This window comes from Polypterus senegalus, chromosome 9 (assembly GCF_016835505.1).
Source record: "Polypterus senegalus isolate Bchr_013 chromosome 9, ASM1683550v1, whole genome shotgun sequence".
Classification (NCBI taxonomy): Eukaryota; Metazoa; Chordata; class Cladistia; order Polypteriformes; family Polypteridae; genus Polypterus; species Polypterus senegalus.
The window spans coordinates 12,939,225-12,966,866 of record NC_053162.1 but is presented as its reverse complement, the minus strand read 5'-3'; the positions used below and the strand labels follow the sequence as shown (position 1 = coordinate 12,966,866).

The 27,642-nt window shown below is 36.1% G+C and overlaps 1 protein-coding gene across 7 annotated transcripts in view; it reads right to left on the bottom strand.

The window, feature by feature from the left end:
- Window positions 1-27,642, bottom strand: part of dennd1a (DENN/MADD domain containing 1A) — a 1,078,084-nt gene that overhangs the window by 737,714 nt on the left and 312,728 nt on the right. For all 7 annotated transcript variants that reach the window (XR_005634853.1, XM_039762706.1, XM_039762705.1 and 4 more), the window contains exons 6-7: window positions 21,000-21,069; window positions 4,146-4,226 (exon numbers count right to left, since the gene is read on the bottom strand). Coding sequence is in view for 6 of the 7 variants with exons in the window: in XM_039762706.1 (XP_039618640.1) it covers window positions 4,146-4,226; window positions 21,000-21,069 (151 nt within the window). In the remaining variant the exon portion in view is untranslated. The remainder of the gene's footprint in view (window positions 1-4,145; window positions 4,227-20,999; window positions 21,070-27,642) is intronic.

The following is a 27,642-nucleotide window of genomic DNA, read 5'->3' as shown; positions in this document are numbered from 1 at the left end:
TGGTGACTTTGAAGAACAAAAAAAGTCCGTCTACATGCGCTCGAACCTTGTGCATGTTTGGTAGCACATATCTGTGTGAGAAGCTCTTCTCAGTGATAAAGACTAACAAACAGCACACAGGAGTCGCCTCACTGATGAGCACCTGCAATCCACCCTGAGAATCTCCACAACACAGAACCTCACACCAAACAGAAACGAACTTGTGGCCAAAAAAAGATGCCAGGCGTCCAGCTCTAAAATGACATATGAGCAAAGACAACTTAATGATTTGATTTGTTATTGCACGTAAGAGCGGGAGTCAACCGTTTTAACAAACAGCGTATTCCACTGATACGAAATAGCTGTGTGTGTATATATGTATGTATATGTATATATATGTTTATATATGTGTGTGTGTATGTATGTATATATATATATATATATGTATTTGTGTGTATATATGTGTGTGTGTATGTATATGTGTGTATATATGTGTGTGTATATATGTAGATATATATGTATGTATATATGTGTATATGTATAGATATGTATATATATATATATATATATATATGTTTATGTGTGTGTGTGTGTAAATATATATATATATATATATATATATGACAACAACACTCAACACTCACAACAGTGACAAAACAATTACATTGACAATCAGGTTACGTTATTTTCAAAATGTTTCCTTTTCTTTTCATTGCTTCTTTAACACACTACTTCTCCGCTGCAAAGCGCGGGTATTTTGCTAGTATATATATATATATATATATATATAGATAGATAGATAGAGATATATATATATATAGATAGATATGAGAACAACATATATATATCTTCTTTAACACACTACTTCTCCGCTGCGAAGCGCGGGTATTCTGTTAGTAAATAATATACACCCCTCGGTTTGCAAGTAATTTGGTTTACGAGCTAAATTTTTTAATTAATTTTGACTTGATAAAACGAGCGATGTCTTGCAATACAAGTAGTATGGATACACTTTGTCTGCTGAGCGTCATGTGAGCATAACTGAGCTGATGGTTCTTCTCTCTCGGGCAATCGTCTCCTATTCTCCGTCTGCATGTCCGTGATATTTTTGGATACGCTTATACAGCGAACTGCTACAGAAACAATGAAATCACAAGCGTACAAACGCGTAGATCCTCACGCTACGGGAGAACAAGGAACACTGAGTGAACTGACAGGCTGGCAGTGTCAGCTTGGGTGAATCCCAGAGTCGAGGCGGATCGGGAAACGCATCACACATAACCACAGCCTGGCTCGTGGCTCATTACGCAAGCCAATGCTCGTATAGATCCGAATTTTTCACTTATACTTTCCTCTTATCTTGAATTTCTCGTATACAGAGGTGATCGTATCTAGAGGTTCCACTGTATATATATACACATATATACATACATACATACATACATACACATATAAGCACATATATTGTATATCCACTGCTCAGCCACAACACTAAATCCACTGAAAGGTGAAGTGGAGCAAATGAACAGTCAGTACTTGAAGCTGGATCAGGAAAAATGGGAAGCGTAAGGATATGAGCAACTTTGACGAGGACCAAATTATGATGGCGAGAAAACTAGGTCAGAACATCTCCAAAATGGTGTTGTGGGGTGTTTCTGGTATGCAGTGGTTTGTACCCAAGGATCATTCATGGGCGTAGTGAGCAAAGGATTCCCCACCTGGACCAATCCCATATTAGGGTTACTGTAGCACAAAGTGCTGAAAAATGTAATGCTGGCCATGAGAGAAAGGTGTAAGAAAACACAGGGCTTTGTGGCTACAGACCGGTCAAAGAGGCCATGCAGACTTTTGTCCTCTGGTAAAAGAGCCTACATTGGCCACATAAGTGTCAGAACTGGACCAGGAAGCAATAGATGAAGGTGATCTGTTCTGATGAAACACATTTTCTTTTAGATCATGTGGATGGCTAGGTGCATATGCACTGTTTACTTGGGGAAGAGATGGCAGCAAATGGACTATAGGGAGAAGGCATGCCAGCAGAGGCAGTGTGATTGATGCTCTGGGCAATGTTGCACTGGGAAACATTTGTTCCTGACATTTAAGTGTATGTTACTTTGCCATGTACTACTTACTTAAAGAATGTTGCAGGCCACGCACACTACTTCATGGTAACAGTGTTTCCTAATGGCAGTGGTCTCTTCCAGCAGGATAATGTGCCCTGCCATAATGTAAAATTTTTTCAGGAATGGCTTGAAGACTATAACAAAAAGTTGTCATTTGGCAGCTAGGTGTCAACATGTATTGTCTTACTGAAAATTGATACTAATAGGCTTGTGAAAAAAGGTTATATTATGCAAAGCTAGATGGTCAAATAACTCTTTACAGAAGGTACACAAAATGATCATCCAAATGCAAATCTAATAGTTATTACTTCAAGTGATATTTGCTTAGTGTTCATATTTGCAACTTTATAAAAAATAACCTGGCATTGCTCTATGGCAATTCGAGTTGCTCAAGATAAATATCTGTTGAAATTCTGTTAACAAAAGAAAGCAGTCAATGGCAAATATTATAAAACATGGTATGAACAGAACTGTGTTACTATAAGCCATCATTGTATATACCAAGGCAGTATACAAAGATAAACAAAAGCCACATACAGAGGAATTTGATGTAGGACATTGTGATGTATTGAAAAATGAGTCCCCAGTCTTCTCTTTGCATCATTCTAACCCAAAAAAAGACATCCATTGGTTGCAATGAGAGCAGAATGCAGCTGCCAGAATCTTATCCAGGAAAAGAAAACCTGAGCACATCTTTGCAGTTTTGATGTCACTATATTGGTTACCTGTGCCATTTATTATTGACTTTAAAATACACCTTTAGGTTTTACAAAGCCATAAATAATCTTGCTCCATCCTATATTTCAGGATGTCTTTCATCTTACACTGCAAATCGTAACCAGATTTTCAAATGAGTGTCTGCTTATAATTCTAAGTGTTAAACTTAAAAGAAGTGGTGAGGCAGCCTTCTGCTGTTATGCACCTAAAATCTGGACTAGCTTGCCTATAGAAATTCGCCAGGCTAATACAGTGGAGCACTTTTTTAAAAAAAAAAAATGCTAAAACCCCATTGTTTTAACAAGAGTTTCTCATAGCTTCATTTTACTGTAAACCTGATATTCTGTATATGCATTGAATTGTCGTTTTTATCGTGGCACCGCAATCCATACTAACCCCTACGTTCTCTGGCGTTCTTTTTCCACTTTTCTGTAGTAGTGATCTGCACCACCACCACCACATTGATGGATTAAAGGCCAGATGTTCACATGATAATCATCATCTAATTCTTTCATGTGAAGCTTGAAAACCATGAGGACTGATTTAGATCAATTATTCTAGGTAGAATGTCCAGTGAGGGCTGGGCAGTCTTGTGGCCTCGGAACCCCTGCAGATTTTGTTTGTTTTCTTTTTTTTTCTCCAGCCCTCTGTTTTTTTTCTGTCATCCCGGCCATTGGACCTTACTTTATTCTTTGTTATTAAGTATTGTCTAATCATACTTTTATATTGTTTAATTTTTTTATAAACTTGTATCATCACCTTGTAAAGCACTTTGAGCTACATCATTTGTATTAAAACATGCCATATAAATAAATGATGTTGTTGATTCAATGACTGTTACTAAAAGTCAACCATTCGGCACATATCACAGCCAACACGGTCTCACTGTTACAGCTATATGGCCATTCTGTAGCACAGACTAAAGGCTGGGCTTCTAAGAAGTTCAATTAATTGTTTGTACTATTAATAGACACACCTGGGACACAGTTCTGGTGAGCTTATGGTGTATAAGCATCCTGACTTAAACATGATTAGTCTCTTCCCAGTTAATGACTTTCCGACAGGTCCAAATGCCAACTCTGGAATAGTGTTAATAAGCGTAATGGACATGCAGAGCAAATTACTTAGTTTGTTCACCATGCACACAAATTGGATTGTTGCTTCTAAGTGTAAATTTAACAGGTTTATTTATTTTCTCTCAGAATGAACATCTAGTACACACTGTGATTGTGAATGCAGTATCATGAATATTTCCTTAACAGAACAAAATATGAATTTAGATTTTTACAGCAAAAGTCAATTCAATATCATCATTCTGGCACTTACCACACTAAGATGAACAGGAACGCCTGGCTCTGGTATAGAAAGTGTGTATAATGTTTCCAGCAATTCTTTCCTTTGGCTGTCCTGAAAAGAACAGAACAACAGAAGTAATGGCATCAAAAGCAAAACAAATGAATTAATTAATTATCTTAATTACTGAATCTATGTTAAACTATTTGATTTCAATATAATTTAAATCCCTAATTTGTTGTTGTTTCTTTGACTTTCCTACTTACCCCAACTGTAAACAGAAAGCATGCTTTACAAAAACATCAGTATCAAATCTTTATCAAATGCACCAAGTTATTTTAATAAGCTTATTTCATATTAATGTCTTAAAACAAATCCAGAAACTCCAGATAATAGCACAAAGTATAAGTCAGATTTACCAAGAATGATGGGAAAGCATTTAGTTTAAAATAAAAGAAGTTATACAAATCTCAAGTCTGTAAATTCAGAAATGTTTTTTTTATGAAAATAAAGAGAGCTCTGAGTGGCTAGGGTGGAAAACAGCCATAAGGAAAAAGTTATTTTTGAACATTTATATTACATGCCCTGTCTAACTTCATCCTGCCCACATACAAAGGACAGGCAGAGCCAAATTAAACGAATATTTATTTACCTGTTATTTAAACATATTTATATTTAAGAAGCCCATTGTGTTTGGTGACACTAATTACTATAATAACTAATAAGACAACTGTACAAGTTCAACTACTGTTGTTTACTAAAACAAAAATTTGGAAAGAGCTAAAAGAATATAGCTATAGACAGATAGATGATAAATACTTTATTAATCCCAAGGGGAAATTCACATAATCCAGCAGCAGTATACTGATACAAAAAACAATATTAAATTAAATAGTAATAAAAATGCATGTAAAAGCAGACAATAACTTTAAATAATGTTAGCATATACTCCCTGGATGGAATTGAAGAGTCGCATAGTGTGGGGGAGGAACGAAGTCCTCAGTCTGTCAGTGGAGCAAGACAGTGACAAAAGTCTGTCACTGAAGCTACTCCTCTGCCTGGAGATGACACTGTTCAGTGGATGCAGTGGATTATTCATGATTGACAGGAGTTTGCTTAGTGCCCGTCTCTCTGCCACAGATGTTAAACTGTCCAACTTTACTCCTACAATAGAGCCTGCCTTCTTAACAAGTTTGTCCAGGCGTGAGGCATCTTTCATCTTTATGCTGCCTCCCCAGCACACCACCGCGTAGAAGAGGGCACTCGCCACAACCGTCTGGTAGAACATCTGCAGCATCTTACTGCAGATGTTGAAGGATGCCAACCTTCTCAGAAAGTATAGTCTGCTCTGACCTTTCTTACATAGAGCATCAGTATTGGCAGTCCAGTCCAATTTGTCATCCAGCTGCACTCCCAGATATTTATAGGTCTGCACCCTCTGCACACAGTCACCTCTGATGATCACAGGGTCCATGAGGGGCCTGGGCCTCCTAAAATCCACCACCAGCTCCTTGGTCTTGCTGGTGTTCAGGTGTAAGTGGTTTGAGTCACACCATTTAACAAAGTCTTTGATTAGCTTCCTGTACTCCTCCTCCTGATGCAGCCCACAACAGCAGTGTCATCAGCGAACTTTTGCACGTGACAGGACTCCGAGTCATATTGGAATGTATATAGATTGAACAGGACCGGAGAAAGTACAGTCCCCCGGCGCCCTGTATTGCTGACACAATGTCAGACCTGCAGTTCCCAAGACGCACATATTGAGGTCTGTCTGTAAGATAGTCCACAATCCATGCCACCAGGTGTGAGTCTACTCCCATCTCAGTCAGCTTGTCTCTAAGGAGCAGAGGTTGGATGGTGTTGAAGGGCTAGAGAAGTCCAAAACATAATTCTTACAGCACCACTGCCTCTGCCCAAGTGGGAGAGGGATCGGTGTAGCATATAGATGATGGCATCCTCTGCTCCCACCTTCTCCTGGTATGCGAACTGCAGAGGGTCGAGCGCATGGCGGACCTGTGACCTCAGGTGGTGAAGCAGCAGCCGCTCCATGGTCTTCATCAGATGTGACGCCAGAGCAACAGGCCAGAAGTCATTCAGCTCACTAGGACGTGATACCTTTGGGACTGGGGTGATACAAGATGTTTTCCAAAGCCTTGGGACTCTCCCTGTTCCAGGCTCAGGTTGAAGATGCTGTAGAGGACTCCCCAGTTCCAACACACAGGCCTTCAGCAGTCGTGGCGATACAACATCTGGACCCGCTGGTTTGCTGGCAAGAAAGTCTTCTCAGCTCTCTGCTCACATGGGCTGCTGTAATTGTGGGTGGGGATGTCTCACCTATGCTGGTATCAGCAGAAGGATGGTTGGAGGATGCAGTACTCGAGGTGAGAGTGGGTTAGTGATCAAACCTATTAAAGAAGTTGTTCATTTGGTTTGCTCTCTCCACGCCTGTCTCGATGGTGGCACCCGCTCGAGCTGCAGCCAGTGATAATCTTCATCCCATCCCACACTTCCTTCATGCTGTTGTTCTGCAACTTCTGCTCCAGCTTTCTCCTGTACTGCTCTTTCGCGCCTGAGCTGGACTCGAGTTCCTTCTGCACGCACTTGAGCTCATGCTGATCACCACCTTTAAAAGCCCTTTTCTTCTGGTTCAAAAGGCCCTTGATGTCACTTGTAATCCATGGCTTGTTGTTAGCATAGCAGCATACTGTTCTTACTGGAACTACAATGTCCATACAGAAGTTGATGTAATCAGTTGTGCATTCAACAGCCTCTTCAATGTTCTCACTATGTGACCCAGCATATATCCCAGTCTGTAGTTCCAAAGCAGTCTCTCAGAGCCTGCTCTGCCTCAGGGACCACTTCCTGAATGAGCGTGTGGTTGTAGGGTAGCGCCTTCACTCTTGGTTTGTATTGAGGCTGAAGCAGAACCAGGTTATGATCTGCTTTCCCAAGCGCAGGCAGCGAGGTGGCGCTGTATGCGTCTTTAACGTTGGCATACAGTAGGTGATAGTCCTGTTTCCCGGTGTTACAATCCACATACTGGGAGAAGGCAGGTAATGTTTTGTCCAGCATCACATGGTTAAAGTCTCCAGAGATTAGCACAAGTGCCTCAGAGTGCTGCGTTTGTAACTTAGCAACTGTGGAATGGATGATGTCACTCGCTATCTCCGCGTTCGCTTGAGGGGGGATGTAAACAATAACAACAATCACGTGTCCAAACTCTCTGGGCAAGTAATAGGGGCGCAGACTTACGGCCAACAGTTCGATGTCCCTGCAGCAAGTGGAGATTTTAACGCTTACATGTCCTGAGTTACACCATCTTTGTATTGACATAGAGAACGAGTCCCTCCTCCTTTCCTCTTCCTGCAGGTACTTGCGTCTCTGTCCGTTCTAACTTTGCTAAACCCGGGTAGCTCCATATTAGCATCTGGGATGGTAGTTGTTAGCCACGTTTCACTAAAACACAGCAAGCTGCATTATCTGTAGGTTCTGACATTTTTCACCAGCACAGCCAGTTCGTCGATCTTATTTGGTAGTGAGTTCACATTTCCCAGGATCACAGAAGGCACCAACGGTTTATAACGCCATCTTCTTTCAAATTGCCTAGCCTTTTATCTTATCTTTAATCTTTGCGCCGGCTCGGCTGCCCCGATATCGTCTTCTTACCTTGTCAAGTAAATAAGGAATATATAGATATACAGCATATATAAACAAATTGCTAGTAAACTAATTACAAGTAAATTTCATTTTAAAGATAAAAAGTGTTATTACAAAAACCTTTGACTATAAGATAATACCTACTGAACAGAAGTCAAAACTTCATAATCTAGTACAGTACATAAAGCTGTAAACACCATGATGCATTATTATCTATGTAAAAGGATATGAGGGTGTGAAGGTAGGTAGCTAGATAGACAGAAGAGTACCTTCTACATGCACATTATTCAGCTTTCATCAGTGTAATCTCAGTATTGTAACCAGAGATCTATTAATAAGAAACTCAAATACACCAAGCACCCTAGGTTTGTCTCTCTCAGCCTGCAATCAATCTTTTAAAACTCAGATAATAAAGTACCTTTCCCTTGAGCATTACTGATGTCAGACATACAAGCATTGGGATTGTCTAATCGGCTAAGATTGTGAAAGTTAGATAGGGAAGGATTTAGGTGATGCCCAGCCAGAAACATGTACCTAATTTCCTTAGAATGGAGTAGGGTTTTGGTTAAGCCTAGAGAGTCTGCCTCTTCCAGTCTATTATATAGGAAGACCCAAACAGGAAACCGTTCTTCATTTTGGAACCAGACACTGAGGATTGCAGACCTTTCCAAGTGAAGCCCAAGTTGTCTACAAATTGAAGCTACTGAAAGACAGCACCACCTTTACAAAATGTGTTTTTTAAGACCCCTGAAATTAACAAAGATATTCCCAGTAAACCCGTCCTTTCATCTGTTTTCTTGAATTGTATTGCATAATCTTAAACTTCATGGAGACTTTCAGCAAAAAAGTAATAACACGTTTTATCATCATAAAAAGAAAGACATTCTCAAACACAGGCTGAAACTTGGACAGACAGACAGACAGATAGATAGATAGATATTAATATGCCCCAATGAGTAATTTGGCTTTTTAAAAAGCTTTATAAATAAATAAATACATAAATAGGTAAATATGTGAGAAATAAATAAATAAAAATAAACACGCATATATTTATTTTTTAATATTTGAAATAATATTGATAATAGAAGGTAAGTACTTGTCTTAGTTAAATACGTAAAAATGTCATTAATACCATTTTGCAGTAACAAAAAGTTAAAATCAGAGCCCAAATAGGTTTGTGCAATTTGAAAAGAGAGTGCATAGTGATGAAAAAAATTACATCAACTCATGTGCTTTTGTGGAGGGTCTATCGTTAATTGGAGTTCAACTTTCTTAAAAATAAAGTTCGATCTATTTATCTACCTATCTAAAAATAATTTTTTTGAAAGTAGTAGCTAATGGAGATATAAAATATGTGTTGAAGTCCTAAGATAAAATTGTTGGGTGATTTCCACTATATTGGACAGTAGATTGTTGTGAAGCTTTACTGAAAATTTTTACTGCAAAGCGAAATACTGAATTATTATGATATGCAGACAAACGCAGCTTTGACATTGTTTTTAGGGTCGGGAAAGTCCCGATTACATGTTTACTCAGTGTATAAATAAAGTGTTATAAACCTATGGTTAGGAAGCTTGTTTCCCATTTTAATAATTTCTGAATAAATTGTTTCAGGAATCTTTTCTACATAAAGCATATCAAACACAAGCTATGTACGGTTCAGAAGGTGTTTCACTGTTTTACCACTAGAAGCATCTGTCAAACAAGTAAAAGAGCAATATCTAAACAATACAAGTGAAAGTAACCTCTTTCAAGGGAGATAAGAAAAAGTAAACTAATTTGAATTGAAGTCACACAAAATGCTTCTCTGTTTAAAGTTGAACAAATTTGAAAATTAGCTTTTCAATGGGATTTAACCTTGTACAACATACTGTATTCAAGATATATGAACAAAAATTGAACTGACAAATTTCCTTGTAGAATGGGTGTGCTAAATTTGAATAAAATCTGCCCACTAGGAGCAGGCAGAGTTTTTTGATGCAGACACACATACTCTGCAAACGCATTTCAATCTTTTCACATTATAGGTGAACACACCTAAAAAAATGCAAATAAGCTCATACATTTTTGTCACTCAACATTTAACAAAAACAAGCAAGCTACTCATAAGACATGAACATAGTGCATTCACACCAACAAAGGTGTCACAGAAACAAAACAAAATGGCAAAGTGAGAAATAAACAAAAGAAGAAGTACACTCATTTTGGTGATTTGTGATGGAATTGCAGAAAAGTTAATGGCATAATAACAAATGCAAAGGTTTCATTTAACAAGAATTGAGATTTAAGTTTATTAATAATCATTTTCTACAATAAATAATTTGATAAGATTTTTAAACATGCTTGTGGAGCTGGCAAATAGACCTTTTTTTTGTGAAAACAACAATGGATTTCAACTGATTTTTGTGTTCTAACTCCACAACATGATACCCCAAGCAGGATAATTTCTCATGTCAAAATGTACTTAAGAACACAACATGTTTCATAACTTTAGCTTACTACAGGGCGGTCCAGATCTAATTATGCCAATCCAGATCTTTCTGGAAGACTTTGATTTATGTGGGGACGATTCCAGTTCAGCTCGAAGATGATTCTTTATGTCGTCAGTTCACACACTTCTCGATGGTCCGGGATTTTTCGGATGATTTTCTATGTAATAAACTTAAGTTATGACGTAATGAAAATTGCATAATTAGATCTGGACCACCCTATACAATGGCCTGCACAATTCCTGAATCTCAACCTAGTACAGGATTTTTAAAGAAAAGTGAAACGGGAGGTCCCCATGTTAAAAATCTACAGGAAGTACATAATGCTATCAAGATAGCTTCCGGAACCCCTAATGACTGTTTCCAAGACCTTGTTGACTCCATGCCTTGAACGAGTCAGGTCTTTTCTGGGCAAAATTGGGGGATGTTTATTCAAGGGATTCAAGTGAGACTGCATCTGAAGTACTGTGTGCAGTTCTGGTCACCATGGTACAAGAAAGATATAGCAGCACTTGAAGCTGTGCTGAGGAACCAAGTGCATCACAGGACTTAAGGACATGTCCCACTATGAAAGACTCGAGAATTAAACCTGTTTAGTCTCAAGCAGAGGAGACTCCAAGTGTGAACCCTGTAATCAAGGACATCAGAGAAATTAAGGGGAAGTGCATTTAAGATGGAAACCTTTACTCAAAGAGTTGTGGTACTCTGGAATAAACAACCAAGACATGTATAAGAAGTAGAAACCCTGACAACCTTTAAAAAGAATGCAGATGAGATATTGTGACAGCTTAGCTATTATTTAAACAAACAGGCTTGGGGGGTTGAATGGTCTCCTCTTGTTTCTCAATTTTTTTACATATGTTTCTTCTTGATACTAGATGGGGGGGCACTAATAAAGTGGACATCCAGTGTATATTGCCAAGGGACAACCACAGTCTAGCAGCTACAAAGAGAAACACGGTTAATGGAAAGGCAGGAATTTTATCTAAATATGTGCAAATCTTCATTCACTTCTTTTCTTTTGCCTGAATTAAATTAAAAACTGCCACTGCCTGCCTTTATTTAAAGAAGTAAATAAAATGAAACATGTAAACTTGCCTGCCTAGTCCCTACTGTTGTATATTCAGAAAAAAAATTGAAAAAACTAAAAATTAATAGTGATACCATGCACAAAACGTAAAGCCCATCTGTCTGTAAATCGTTTGTGCCAATGCTTGTCAAAACTTGGTTTGTAAATTAGTGCTAATTGTACTCAATGAAGTGTAGCTATAATAAATATCTGTGTCATTAGCATATAGATAACAATTTCAATGTATAATTATGCATATTATCTTGTTTACATAAACTAGAGGAAGGGAAAGGCCCTGAACTGAGCCCTGAGAGATCCCGTTAGCTTTAATTAAACTATCTGACTTAACACTCAACATTTGCAATTCCTAATACTCATCATTGCTTGTATCATTATTGTCAAAGACAGGCGTTTATTATGACATGTTTGTTCAAATTTAAACCAATGATTTGTGATTTTATTTTTTATAATAAAATAAATACATTTTATATACATTGTATAATGTATAAACATAGTACATTGAAATACACAGAATTAAGAGAGTTTAATTAAATTAAGTGTTTTTTCTTTTTCCTGTGGGAATGAGCAATATCATGCTATAACATTTAGTGTAATCTAAAACAACTCAATTCTGAAATTTTGTTTTGCAAGTACCTAAGATTGTAATCTAATATACTGAAGTTTAAGGGTTGAAGAGCCAAGTCGTACCTCTAATTAATCATTATTCTATATAACTGTATGTATTCCACAGTATTATGAACTAACTTGGCTCTTTTGCATCTATTATTTTGCTTGTATATTTTTTTCACATTTTTGACATGAAAATGCTGTTACATTCTTTCATTTTCTATTGGCCCAAGGTGAAAGATGCAACAATCAAGGCATTCATTTTGTATAGCAGATAGGGGTAAAGACAGAAAAACAGTATTTTTTTTTTTAATTTCTTACAATATGCTTTCCAAAACATCAAGGTTAATACTGCACTGATGACAACAAATATTAGGGTAATGGCTACTTGAAATAATGAAGAAGGCATGAAAATTCAAGTACACATGTAACTTAGAATGCAAGTGGTTTCAAGATCGTTGCATTAAAAAAATGAAAATTTCTGTTTCCACTGCTCCAATTTTTTTTTTGCATTTGTTTATACTTATTTGGTTGACACTTTAATCTAAGATGACTTTCAACATCTGAGATACAACTGGTTACATCTTTTTTTCTGCTTGAAGCATAGGCAGGTGAAGGAGCTTACTCATGATTGCACAGTGTTAGTACCTTAAGTTCAAGCCTTAGCCACTATGACACACTGCCATGGTTCGAAGCACCTACGCAACACTAGCAGTTAGGATTTGTGTTGAAAACAGCACTCAAGATTCCTCTGTAATTAAAGTAGTGAATAGGCATAAGACCAAGGTTGATTAATATTAGGTAGATATTGAAATCAGTTTGAGGAAAATATGTCCAGTTGAGTGTGGTGTCCACTAAAATGAATTTCATGTAATTTAAGAGTTTAATGTACAAAGTATCACTTCAAGAGAGGATAACTGGATCAGCAAAGAAAGAAAGAAAGAAAGAAAGAAAGAAAGAAAGAAAGAAAGAAAGAAAGAAAGAAAGAAAGAAAGAAAGAAAGAAAGAAAGAAAGAAAGATTATTAATGACAGGTATCCCGTCCACTCATCCATTGTTGGCTTCTTTCTTGTGTGTAATACTGCCTAGATATTCTACAGGTCAGGGGAATATACAATCGATTATGCAGGTTCTGAAAACAGATATAGTGGATTTGTAGTGACAGGATGTGAACTAGGCTGCACATCTTCTCTTTGGCATTCTAACATTAACTACTATCAACCTACAGTCATGTGAAAACATTAGGACACCCTTTGAAAGCATGTGGTTTTTTGTAACATTTTTAATAAATGGTTATTTCATCTCCGTTTCAACAATACAGAGAGATTAAAGTAATCCAACTAAACAAAGAAAACTGAAGAAAAGTCTTTTCAAGATCTTCTGTAAATGTCATTCTACAAAAATGCCTATTCTAACTGAGGAAAAAGATAGGACACCCTCACATGTATTCCCTCTTAAATTGGCTCAGATCTCACACAGGTATATCACACCAGGTGCACATAATTAGTAGATCGTTACTCTGCATGTTGAATGAGGCTTGCCCTATTTAAACCTCAGACATTTAGTTTGGTGTGCTCCTGACTGTTGAAGTGAGAGTGAGCACCATGGTGAGAACAAAAGAGCTGTCAGAGGACTTCAGAAAAAGATTGTAGCAGCCTATGAGTCTGGGAAGGGATTTAAAAAGATCTCAAAAGATTTTGAAATCAGCCATTCCACTGTCCGGAAGATAGTCTACAAGTGGAGGGCTTTCAAAACAACTGCCAACATGCCCAGGACTGGTCGCCCCAGCAAGTTCACCCCAAGAGCAGACCGCAAGATGCTAAAAGAGGTCTCCAAAAACCCTAAAGTGTCATCTCGAGAACTACAGCAGGCTCTGGCTACTGTTGATGTAGAAGTACATGCCTCTACAATCAGAAAGAGACTGTACAAGTTTAACTTGCATGGGAGGTGTGCAAGGAGGAAACCTTTGCTTTCCAAGAGAAACATCGAGGCCAGACTGACATTTGCCAGAGATAAAGTTGACAAAGACCAGGACTTCTGGAATAATGTTCTTTGGACAGATGAGTCCAAAATTGAATTATTTGGACACAACAGCAGAGGACATGTTTGGCGTAAACCAAACACAGCATTCCAAGAAAAGAACCTCATACCAACTGTGAAGCATGGAGGTGGAAGTGTCATGGTTTGGGGCTGCTTTGCTGCAGCAGGACCTGGTCAGCTCACCATCATAGAATCCACGATGAATTCTACTGTGTATCAGAAGGTGCTTGAAGAACATGTGAGACCATCAGTTAGAAAATTAAAGCTGAAGCGGAACTGGACCATGCAACATGACAATGACCCAAAACATACTAGTAAATCAACCAAAGATTGGCTGAAAAGAAGAAATGGAGAGTCCTGGAATGGCCAAGTCAAAGTCCAGATTTGAATCCCATTGAGATGCTGTGGGGTGACTTGAAAAGGGCTGTACGTGCAAGAAACCCCTCAAACATCTCACAGCTGAAAAAGTTCTGCATTGAGGAGTGGGGTAAAATTTCCTCAGACCGATGTCGAAGACTGGTAGATGGCTACAAGAACCGTCTCACTGCAGTTATTTCAGCCAAAGGAGGTAACACTCGCTATTAGGGGCAAGGGTGTCCTATCTTTTTCCTCAGTTAGAATAGGCATTTTTGTAGAATGACATTTACAGAAGATCTTGAAAAGACTTTTCTTCAGTTTTCTTTGTTTAGTTGGATTACTTTAATCTCTCTGTATTGTTGAAACGGAGATGAAATAACCATTTATTAAAAATGTTACAAAAAACCACATGCTTTCAAAGGGTGTCCTAATGTTTTCACATGACTGTACACATTATTCAACAGAACTGTCTTAAGATTGACTACTGGAGCTCCTTCCTACCCGTGTCAATATACTTTACTGGAATCTCAGATGATCGGGAAATACATTTTGCTAATCTTTATTTATCTATGACTTAATATGTTGCATTCTCCTGGTTGCCTTGTCTAGAAACGACAAAGCAACCATCAACTGGAATAGCAGCACCCATTAGAAAACAATACAGCACTGCCAGAGAAAAGAATTCATTTTGAACATTGTATGTTGCGACAAAATAAATAAAATGTAACCAATGGATTCATGGGACTTCAAAATTCCTGAAAATATATTTTAAAAAAAATTTCAAAGAACAAGGAACCGTCATAACAAAAATTAAGTCACTAGCCAAATCATGTCATCTTTAGCCTGGATGTATGATTTGCATATTGTTTGGCCAGTTTTGGAGGTTTTCAAGGTCTGTTTGAGTTTTCTGGGTTTTTTTATTTTTTATTTTGCTTTCCGTCTAATTTTAGAGCAATTTTCACATAATAGTTTCTATAATTTTCCATGGTACTAGGCCTAATTTTGCCTCCCTTCTTTTGAAGCAGAGTCACATTTTACAACTTTCCATTCATCTAGAATATGCCTAATAATTCTTTTCAAGACTAGGCCTTCTAGCCCATGAGGTTTTATTAGTCTGCAACACATTGACAGTCTAGGCAAAATTTACTGTTCTACTCTGCAATGTGAAAACTTACTGCTTTGTTGTCACTTTGGCCTGAGGAATAATAAGTATTTCTTCTTTTACAATTACTTGGGTAAAATATACATTTAGGTCATTTTCTAATATTCAATGTGGAGTTTTCTATTTCCAAATCCTTTTCTGTTTGGTAAATCAGACATAGGAAAGTTTTTCTGTTTGGTTTTGGCTTCAATAGCAATTCGTTTGATTCTTTATAGACCAGTAAGTAAATTAGCTATTTCATAAAAGTTTTTTATGATACATTTGTGACATGTCTTATAGCATGTAATGGTGACACACAAATGTGCAGGCCATTACAGTTAATGAGAACAGAACTCTTCTTTAAATGACACAGATTTTCAATTAACATTCTGCTGCCTTTTACTCTGCATTCACAGACATATAACCACACAAGTAATTTTAGTCTAATCACTTCTTTAAATATTAACTAGTCAAGAATAGTCTCTAACTTTTAACTACTGTTCTTTTTTTATATAAACAACATACTGTTAAATATTAGCAGACAGTTTTAAAGGGATATAATTTTGGATGTGTTTTATAGTTTAAATACCAAAAGGGTAGACTTATAAATTAAATTTATTATAACAGCATTCCCAGATTTTCAGAATAATCTGCTTTAGTGTTTTTAAAGTGCATGTCCAAAGAATAACTGGTATTAGAAAAAAAAGTACAAAACAGTCCACATGTTAAACGAATCAACTATTTAAACAGGAAAATTGAAAAAGCAAAACATAAAACTTCACCTTACCAGCCTAAACCTTTAAAATTTAAAATAACTGAAATAGGAAAAAAACAACTGTTTCTTAGGACTTTAATGCTGTGCAAATTGATGCAATTTAACAGGGCCATCATAAACAGCTTCATCAGTTAAACACCATGAGCCAACTAAAGAACAAGTAGACAGTATGAAACCAAGTACAGGAGCAAATCTTATACAACGCTATAATGTCAATCCATGAGCTTAAACATCCACAGCAATATGCAACAGGGATCTTTAATTAATATACATACACATAGACATGAGAAGTACCCTTGCTGGCAACAGAACTAGATGAAATTTAACTTACCAGGCATCAGCTTACCATTATTCCTTAAGTTGATGTAGCAGTGGCATCAACTAAAGCACAAATATAAACTTACTCAAAATAAAATGTTGCCATTAAAAGGACAAGTTCAAGAGATCTGTATACATCTTAAAAAAGGCAGGAGATAAAAAGCTATAACTAACTTTATTTATAACAATCATCAGCCACTTAGCTTAAAGACCTAAAAGAGTATTAACTATAATATCTGGAATAAATATGTTTCTTTTTAGAGTAGATTCTAGAAATATCTGGCATAATACTGTAGGAATCAATGATAAATCATTATTTTTTTTTTGTAATTTATTCTTTTCCAATTAGTTAATGTAGTGAAATGGTGAGCAATGTGTTTTTCAAATCTACATTGAAAAATGTAACTAAACTACAAGTGGAGAAAGCATAACTCAGCCAAATTCAGGGTATTTATAAGAAAAGTAATTACTTCATGAGGTAGAACAACATAATAAAGAAGAAAAAGTGCATTTCATTTTAAATGTATAAAGTCTAAATATTCTTGATTTTAACATAAGTTTGTTAATTTTTCACAATCTAAAAAAGGTCCGTAGAGGGTGTCTGTCGCACATGTGTGCCTTGAGACAGCTTAAAGGCTCTGGAGGTGGTAATTTCCCCACCAGTCCACAAGATGGTAATGTTTAATAACACCTCTCCTCCTCTGACCTCTACAGAGCGGATGAACGCCCTACCACATTGGATGTCACTTCCGGTGCCCATCCCCTTGGACCAGCCTCCTCCTGCCTGGTGTGTACTTAACCAGAATTGTTGCCATCTTGGAGTTAGTCACACTGAGACTTGTGTCTATAAAGATGTCTTTTTGCCTTTTTTCAACACGTTTATAACTCGTGTTTACTTTCAAATATATGGGGTTTTCCTGCCGATCCCCCAAAACTTTATGCTTGTCTGTGATTTTTGTTACAAGGGTTAGGTCTCTAGTAAAGAATTAAAATCAAACATTACACCATACTAGTAAACACGACCCCACAGGCTCGTGTTTAAAATTTGTCATTTTTAACCTTCTTGGAGTGGCACTTATAGGGCTAGGACCACAGGTGAAAAATCAAATATCAAAAATATCACCATACTTGCAATCAGCAACTTCAAAAGAGCATAAAACAGCATTCCACATGCCTACAGTGTTGATAAAATTTTGAACTTCCTAAATTTCAAAATCACTGCTTATACCTATTTGAAGTTATCCTAAATGGAATATAAGGGCAGTTTTTAAGCATATTTCATAATTTAAATATATTCTGAAGCACAATATAAAAAAACATAAATAAGAAATTTGAAGAAAAACTCTGATAAAAATTAGACAACACTCACAGATACCTTCCAGTTATTGTTATAATTTCCTTAATTATCTGACAAGCCCTATTTATCTGACAGCACTCATAATTACTTTGCAAGATGGTGAGCCTCTCTAAGGTGATTGAAACCCCTGTGACAGCAGGTTGTCCATATAAAGGCCAAAGGAATAACACTTTCCGCCACTGCAAGAGAAATTTGTTGTTCCAAGTCTGTGATTTCTAGAATATTACAGTTTTACGACAAAAGTAATTCATTCAAATCACCCAAAAATGCTGGTCGTACACGTAAGACAAATGCACAACAGGGCAAGATAATGCAGAGGGTCTCAATGGGGAACTGGTTCAACACTGCAGCTGGAATTGCTCACCATTTCAACGCTGATCAGGGTAAGGATCTATCTCGGCACAGAGTGTCTCGCCGTTTAAGACAATTCAGACTGAAACAGCTCACTCTGCAGTGACCAAACTTCTCATCAGCAGAAAGATTTAGAAGGCTAAACTAACCTTTGCTGACTAACATGTTGTGAGAACAGAGGCGAACTAGTTCAGAGTTCACTTTAGTGATGAGAGGAGGTTTAATTTATTTGTGTCTGATGGGAAACATTATATTCAAGGTCAAACACTGGGAAAGACTGAACCTAAAGTGTGCAAAAAAAAAGACAGTTAAGTCTATAGAAACAAACCTCATGGTTTGGGGGGGGTTGGGGAGTTTTCTCTGCAGCAGGAATTGGGCCTCTTACACCTACATAGCAGGGTGGCTGCAAATATGTATTAGGACCTCCTTCAGCAACATGCAGTTACTTCCCTGTGAGCAAAAAAACTGATGTGATTTCAAATCGTTTTAAAAGTAACTCTTACAAACACAAAAACAAAAAAAGATTTACATGCTTTTTTAATTGCAGTATGTTTTCATAGCGGCACAGTGGCGCAGCGTGGAGACTGGGGTTCGCTTCCTGGGTCTTACATGTGTGGAGTTTGCATGTTCTCCCCGTGTCTGCGTGGGTTTTCACTGGGTACTCCAGTTTCCTCCCATAGTCCAAAGACATGCTGGTTAGGTGCATTGGCGATTCTAAATTGTCCCTAGTGTGTGCTTGGTGTGTGTGTGTGTGTGCCCTGCGGTGGGCTGGCACCCTGCCTTGGGTTTGTTTCCTGCCTTGCGCCCTGTGTTGGCTGGAATTGGCTCCAGCAGACCCCCGTGACCCTGCAGTTAGGGTATAGCGGGTTGGATAATGGATGGATGGATGTTGTCATAGTGTTAGCTCCAAGCAGAATGTTGTCATTAGATGATCAAAGTATGCAAGGTTGAACATGTATACATTCCAAGTGCTATTTTAATTTCATATTACATCTTCAATACTCTACTCCACTTTGGACTGAGTTTTTTCTTAGAAGGACATACTGGCAATAAATACAAAAAAATATTGGAAATTTTAAAATAAAAAAATAAGGAATTCATGTTGACAACAACAACAACTTTACAGCTCTTCAATTGAACAATAGCAGATAAATAATAAAACAGAATAGTGAAATCAAAGAATTCTGCTTATGTTAACAGAAAACATTTATTTTTAATTCCTGCACAAATCAGAAAGAGTCCAAAGAATATTTTTGCCTAAATGTGCCCTTTAATAAAATACTATATATTAAGATAAGTCTAAAAAGAAATTATGTAATATACAGTGGTAAGGGTGATAATGCCAGTTAGAATAAACCCAATTATGGGCTCTGAGTTAAATGAAATATCGATCACAGTTAAGCAGGAACACCTTATCTAATCACGAAGGTGAATCTAAAGTTAATATATAATTGGATTATTATAGTGAGGTTTTTTAAGCATTTTTTTTACTGCCAAAATCCAAAGGGCCTGACTATGATACACTCTTCTTGAAGCTAGTGCTAAAATTAATGAGTCAATTACATTTACAGCAGCATTAAAGAAATATTAGCTTGTTTTTAAAAATATTCCTAAAGCTAATTCAAAAGACTTAACAGGCCAAAGCAAAAACAATACAATGTAAATTACTTCACATTGAATAACTATAGTGATATGATTGTGGAGAGTATTGGGACTGCTGCATGTTGTGAGAAACACGTTTGTCGAGCAACTAGTTGTGCACATGCCACAGCAACTTATTCAGGAGTCTGACTGGTGTGCTCTGACTAGCCAAGCTCCTTCATTCTCGGAGCATTTTTAAATTAACACACTTCTGTTTTTCTATTGTTTCATTTGCTCTTCTTAGCTACTGCTATTATTATATGACCTTTGGACTTTTGAGATGATGGGCCAGGACCTCTGTGTTTATAGTCATTTTGATAGTATTCAGATACAATCAGATATTCCTCTCACATTGGTATTATAGCCTTGAAGCTTTCACAGAATATTTATGAAAATTCTTTCACTATCATAAAAAAAATAAGAAATATAGGGGTTAATGAAGAAATGCAAAAATGAAAAAGTATGTACACTATGTTAATTCACATGTTGGAGGTAAAGCTTTTGTAGTTTTTTAAGAACAGCAAGTGTGAATCACAGTTTATGAGTAAATCCTTAACAGATAAGCTGTAAAACTAAAACACCCTTGTGGAACCTCTGAGTTGTCATATCATAGGTTTTTGTAGGCTTGAGGTAGAGGGGTCGACTCTCCTTGTTGGCAAAAGTTCACAAACTCAAACGATGCACTGAAAAGCAGACACGATATTTATAACATGACAAAGTAGTTCCATTAAAGAAGAAATTATAGAATTTTCCTTAATAAATGTCCTTCTGACAGCATATGCCCCCAAAAATATTTTTATTGAAGACTACTTAAAAAACACACTCTGGAGTGCTAGTTTACTATAAAGAGCAACTGGACATGAAAAATTTCTAAAAGGCAAACATACAGATATGAAAGCTGTATTATTTAGTTAGTAAAGTGGACTGGATTGGATAAGATAGACAGAACATTTTTTTTTATTGTTACTTCACTTTAAGGGTGGCATGACAACACTATGACAGACATGCAGAAAGAAAGACAAATATGTTCAGTTTAAATTAAGTTTAAGCATAAATATATACTCACCTGTCCTTTAGCTGTATAGTCTGCTAAGACATTTAAAAGTTTGTAGAATACCTCAAACCAAGGAAGATAGCTAAAAAAGGGAAATAAACATATTTAATTACTAAAATTCAGCAATCTTAATTAATGTATTTTAAATCATCTATAGGAGCTACACATGATAGCCCAACCAATCCATTTTTTGGATTAAGCAAATTACTACAGAAAACAGGAGATACATAGCTTTCTGAAATGTAAAATAAATATGGCAAAAGTTTTAAAAGTAGAGGAAACTACTCATTCTATCAAGCTACTATAGCTTGTGAGCTGAAAACATAAAAAAACACTACACTATAGTATACAGATTGAAATCAAAGAACTTAATTTCATTGTGTGCCTCAATGTGGACATGTACAGTATGCTTTGGTCTTTCTGCCCATTGAAATTAGACCATTTTGCTAATATGGATGATCTTTAGAGTTATCAAATCTGACTTTATTTTGAATTTTTGTTATTGTTGTCAAGTAATAGCCTCTTTCTTACATGATAATATGCATTAAGCTACAAGGTAAATTTGTGTTCATTGCTGTCCTGTCCAGAGCTCAATCACAAAAAATACAGGGAAATCAAAGAGAATCTGACTGATTAAACAAAGGAAAAAAAAAAAACTTTCATGTGATCAGTTTCAAACATATAAGTAAAATAATGATTAATTTAAAATAATGTAATGCTTAGTATCCCATCGATTCAATTTAAAATGTCTTTAAACTCTTAGCTGTCTGCAGCAGCAACATTAAAGCACACTTATTGTGACTTAGCATCAAAATCAATCCATTCAATAATACTCTACAAATAAGGAAGCATACAAAGAGGAACCCAAATATTCCGGGAATTGGTCAAAAGCACAGGAGGTTATCAAATATGCCACTAGATATCATATCCCTACAATCTGGCTAATCAGTCCACTGAGTGGCATCGTGCTGAGTTGATTGAGTGAGTATTTTTGGTGTTTATTATACAACTGCGCAGGTTGCTTTACCAATTAGATTTTTCCAAGCCACTACGGCAGATTTTAAAGAGACATTGATGATTGCATTTTTTACAATGACAGACTTGCACATGCAAAGTTTTTTCCCTGTAAAAAAATGTTAATCTGACATTATACTACAGTACTGAGGAATCAAAGTGAAAGCATTAGAAAAAAATGTCCCAAGCAGTGCAATAGGGAAAACTTTATTTTGCAGCATGACAATGTACCTTCACACACCATGTTGTCAGACAGAGTTTTTGATCAAAAACAATGCGGTTGTTGCTTTATTCACCATATTCTACTCCCTGTAACTTCTTTTTGTTCACAAAATTAAAATAAATAATGAAGGAAAGATTTGTTACCATGGAAGAAACAGGAAAAAAAAATGTGAGAGTCTTTAGACACGGTGATAAAAAACAAAAACAGGAAATGTTAATAGGAATGGAAGAGAGACACTGGGAAAAGTGTATTTTATCTCAAGAACAGTACTTTAACTTACAAATTCTGGGAATTCTTGCTCCCAAACCCATATACAGTATTTTAACATGGTGAACAACATTAAAAGAACTTAAAATAATTTTTGAAATGATCTAGCTCTAAGGCAAGAACTAACATAAATATGATTTGGAGGCCAGTTCGTAGTGCATCTCCAAGTCTATCAAAAGAAGGCTGTAGCTAAAAAGAAAAACATTAATCATTTACTAACCTAACTACTGTGTTCAGGGTCATAGAAGCCAATGCCTATGTAGGCAACACTTCAGTGTTAACTTTATATGTGGTACCAGTTAATTGCTGGGCACATTCATGAACACATCTGTACTTTTTGACACATGGCAAATTTATAGCTGACAATTGATTTAATCTCTACATATTGTAAAAGCTATATAAAATGTTTTTAAAAAATAAGTACTAAACATCTAAACTGTCCTTTTTTGCATAGAAGCTCCAAAATGATTTGTAGAAATTCTTCTGGGTAGTAAAAATATGCACATTTTATGCACTTCAGCGTCTCTGCTTGTTGTTCAAGCACAATCAAATCATCCTGATCTTCCTCACTCCTACATTTAAAAACTTGAACAGGTAATAAGGTCTCAACTGCACTTTTCTGGGCAGAAAGATTAGATTAGTGGATCATATCAATCTCTGACCTTCACCAACTTAGCTGATTGATCACTTATACTTGGAATTAATGTAGTTACTTCTGCTCTGCTTACAGTATTTATAGACATTCAGACAGACAGGTAACGCACCATATGACAGAAGATGAACAGGGACAAAAATCACTATAAAAGAGATTAAGAAAAAGACATATAGGTAGATAGATACAGTACATATATCTGACAGGAATTTGAAAAAAAAAGTGGAAACGTCTAAGGAACAACATAAAATATCTTTACATCCACATGGCCTGCAAACTCCTAAGGACATGAGGCATTACAAATAATACACCAGAATCTGAACACTCTTATACAGTTCCACAGTGGTGGTAGTCTGCTCCAGCCTGTTGTCCAGATACACCACTAGATATGTGTTAGTTCTCATCACCTTCTACAACCTCCACATCAACAGCGATGTAAAACAGAGGAGCGTTTTCCTCTCCAGAAATCCACTATTACCTTCTAGTTTTCTAATGTTGAGCTTTAACATCTGCACCCTTTGTGTTAGCCATGACCTTTATTGATCTAAGGTTGTGTAGCTCCATTTGTAATTGAATACAGGATTTCCAAATAGACACACTACAGCTAGTTATATTAGCAAACATTATTCATTCTGATACACAACACTGGTTCCTTAGCCCAAGACTACTGACTCATTACTAATTATTGTACAATCAATTAAAAATCCATCATTAAATTTGTTGATTACATTACAGTATCTATACCAATAACAATGTTCTTGAGACTTCACATAAGAAAATGGGAGCAATTCTGTAAACACTAAAAAAAAATGGTCATGATAAGCTAGTATTAAAAATAAAAAATAAAAAAAAGCTTACAGAAGACACAGATCAGCAAAACTGAAGCAACAGTGCAAAATGTAGCTTCTTCAGATTATTTTGATTGCCAAGTTTAACAACTTTTCTTTGACCCATAACTCTAGAGCAATATTGAAAATGTCACAACACTGCAGCTTTTTTAAGGCAATAGATGAAATTTGAAATGAAAGAACTTAGAAAATGTGAACGGTCTAGTCTGGAGATAGATATCAAACACTGCCAAAAACAAAGTCTCTGACATAATGCTGGGTTTTCTACCATTTCATATATAAAGTGTCCTCACTTCTATAGTCTCACTAGTAGTAACACAGAATCAAAAAATATATCACCATTATAAGGTTAAACCACCCATTATAAGGTTCAAGATAGAAATTTGACTCAGGCATTCTAAAAAAACAATAATAATAATAAATATATAATATAAATATATATATGTGTGTTGTGTGTGTGTGTGTGTTTGTTTTAAGCAATTCTGCTGTCTTTCTGCCTGTATGTTTTAAATTATTGACTGGCTGAAAAATCTACTTAGTATCTCACGTTTTTGTCAATAATACTTTTGCATTACTCACTGCTTTGTTTGAAGCCTTTAACCTTATTATGAGTAGACATGACACACAGTAGAGAGACAAAGTATTAAATAAAAATATTAAATAAAAGACAAAAACCAAGTATATATTTAAAGACTACCCCTGCAGGCAGGAAGTACCTTTAATATGCAACGTCATTTTGACGTTCGATCCTAGAGCTTGACGTCACCCTTTAACCAATTGTGGATGACATGGGCATTTTGTTACATCACTCGCATCTGTATGGGGACGAAGCTCAAGCATGTCCAATTCAATATCTAAAGTAAATTAAAACCTCTCCTTCTAATCCTATGATTAGGTTGACCTTCAGGATCCCTTTTACTTTCTGCGGTAAACTGAATGCTTTGCACCCGTTTTCTTTTACTTCAGCGGCAAGTGGCAACAAGCCACTGGGAAGAAACTGGGCTGCATTTGAAGCCATGTAGACCTCCTTTCACAAATAAATGATCTGACAAAAAATTGTACTGTGGTAAATGTTTATAATCCTCAGAACTAAATTTGCATTTTTATACTGTACATTTTACTGTTAAAATTGCTGTATTAAGCTTCAACAGATGAATCTAGATGTTTACATGAGTGTGACCTGCAATTGACTGTCAGGCACCCCACTCAGTGCTGTTTCCTTCCTTGTATTTGATACTACTGAGACAGACTCAAGCTCTCAATGACATTTTACAGGATCTGGTCTGTTAGAGAATGGATGAATGAATGGATGGCTAGTTTATGCTGATGACAATGTCCTCCATCAGCCCCAGCACACTCTTGCTACCTGATAGGAACTCTAATCCCTGTATTGGCACTGGCTTTTGGATTGACCACCTACCATTACAACCGCTGTCTCTGTTACGCCACATAGCCTATATTTTAAGTTGGACCTATTGCAATGCACATGTAAATGTTCATGAAAACAGGTTCAGCTGTTTTGGCAAAGAAATAAACAGACATACAAACAGCTTACAATTTAATTTATATAGATAAAACATTAACAAAATATTTACACTTTCTGCAACACATACACAACTTATAGACAGCTTGTGCTTGCAAGGGGTTACATACTCTGCAATTGCAAAAAATCACTTAACTAATACAGACATCCAGAAGGATGCTCAATTATTTAAAAATGATTACAGTTGAGTCAATTTCAACAACATACTATAAGCTGCCTTGGAAATAACAGAATCGTAAAATTTATCATAAAAGTGAAAGAAATGTTTTGTTTTTTTTTGTAAAGGACATTAAAACCTTGATGAAACTGTTATTTTAATAAATAAGAAGGCAAGAAGAATGTGGAGTGACACACAGAAGCCAGCTGCAAGTGAACTTAAAATGAAAGTGGAAGCAATTGCTAAGTAACACATTATAAAGTCTTCAAATCTCAAGTCAATGCTTCCTTTGAAAATTCTGCCAAAATAAACAAACAGTTGATCCTGCGGCTTCTTCTTGTAACAACTTTCCCATGTGTTTCTATTACAGTTTTGGAGATTGCCATATTTAGTCCCGGTTAATGAAACTGTCTCATATTTTTAACCAATTTATAATTTCATGAAGGTAACAATTTGCATATATTTTTTAAACTAGAGCTTCATTTTCACAGGGTAAAGTAATCTTTCCCTTTATGCTGCCTTGATGCAAATCCCATGAGGGTTTTTTCTAAGTTTCTTATAGCAAATGATCAGAGCCCAGTGATGATAATGCTTAGAATGAAAAACCCAACGCTGACTATATCACTCTTCAAAGGGATTCTTACACTTCCTCTACTGGGAGACAATGCTCTACAGCTGAACCGCATCTTGTTACACATCCAAAAAAGTCTCAGCATTTCTTTAGAAGCCAAAGTTCAGTTAAGTATATGCCTCACACCAGCTACTCAGTAACTACTGGATGCTATAGTATTTACCAAAAAATAATTTTCAAAAAGTACAGAATTACAAAGACTGTAATCACAGCCTAAGAGATGGCAAGTTTTAAAACTCATATTAAATATTGTTTAAAGGCACATTTAAGACATAGCTTCAATTTATTATAAGAAGCTTACATAGTTTTAAATATTTATTTTAATTAAAACAAAGAAAGAATAAGAATAAAGCATCTTTTGGCATTTCAATCACTCACATGAGGAGGAGAAGTCGTTTATTAAAAAATATGATCTGACACAATAAACAAGAGACTTGTGTTTTAAAAAGAATTCTCCACATTTCTGTTTAAATATTTCTGCCAACAGTAACAAAAATGCTCCAATTTCTTTAATTAATGCTGCTCTTTCTTTTAATAAAAAAAAAATTTGCAAGGTGTGTTTTATACTTTAATTTACTGGCATTTATTACTTTTTGTTGTATGGCTGGAATTTGCAACTTCATTGACTATTAGGTTGTGGCATTTAATAATAATTAGAAATTCACTAAAAATCCTCTTGCAGTTCCATGCATCAAATTGCCATAAAGAGAAAATAATGTCAAATGTGTTCCATTCTACTAAGCCATTTTGGATTATCTACATTGAAGAGTTAGTGCAGCTGTCTCAATATCCAGTGTTTGTCCAATTGTCGTCTGAGTTTTCCTCATTCCAAATATATGTGATTTTAAATATGGTCCCATGTGACTGCATACATGATTTTACACTCTGATGAACAATTAAGTGCCCCATTCAGGGTTGGTTGAGAGTAGAGGCTCTTTATACAGCTGGACTTTGTAGAAGTGACAACCAAAAAGACAGCTAACTGCAATTAAGTTTTGAAAGACATACTTTCACACTCAATTGATAATGACAGTTATCTGGGTTATCTGGGTATTAAATTTTGCATCATTAAAGTTCATACACTATTAATATATACTACATAATAGTTTCTGTCATTACTTCCTTCAAAGATACAGCTAGGACAGTTCACATATGATTACAATATTACCTTTATTGAAATAAGGTAAAGTGTCAACACTAATTTTTTTCACTATTGACAGAAAGTAAACATATACACCAAAGTTAGTACTTTCCATAACATTTTGGTATGATTAACGGTGGGGATTTTCTGTCAATATTTTTAACTTTTTAACAAAATCA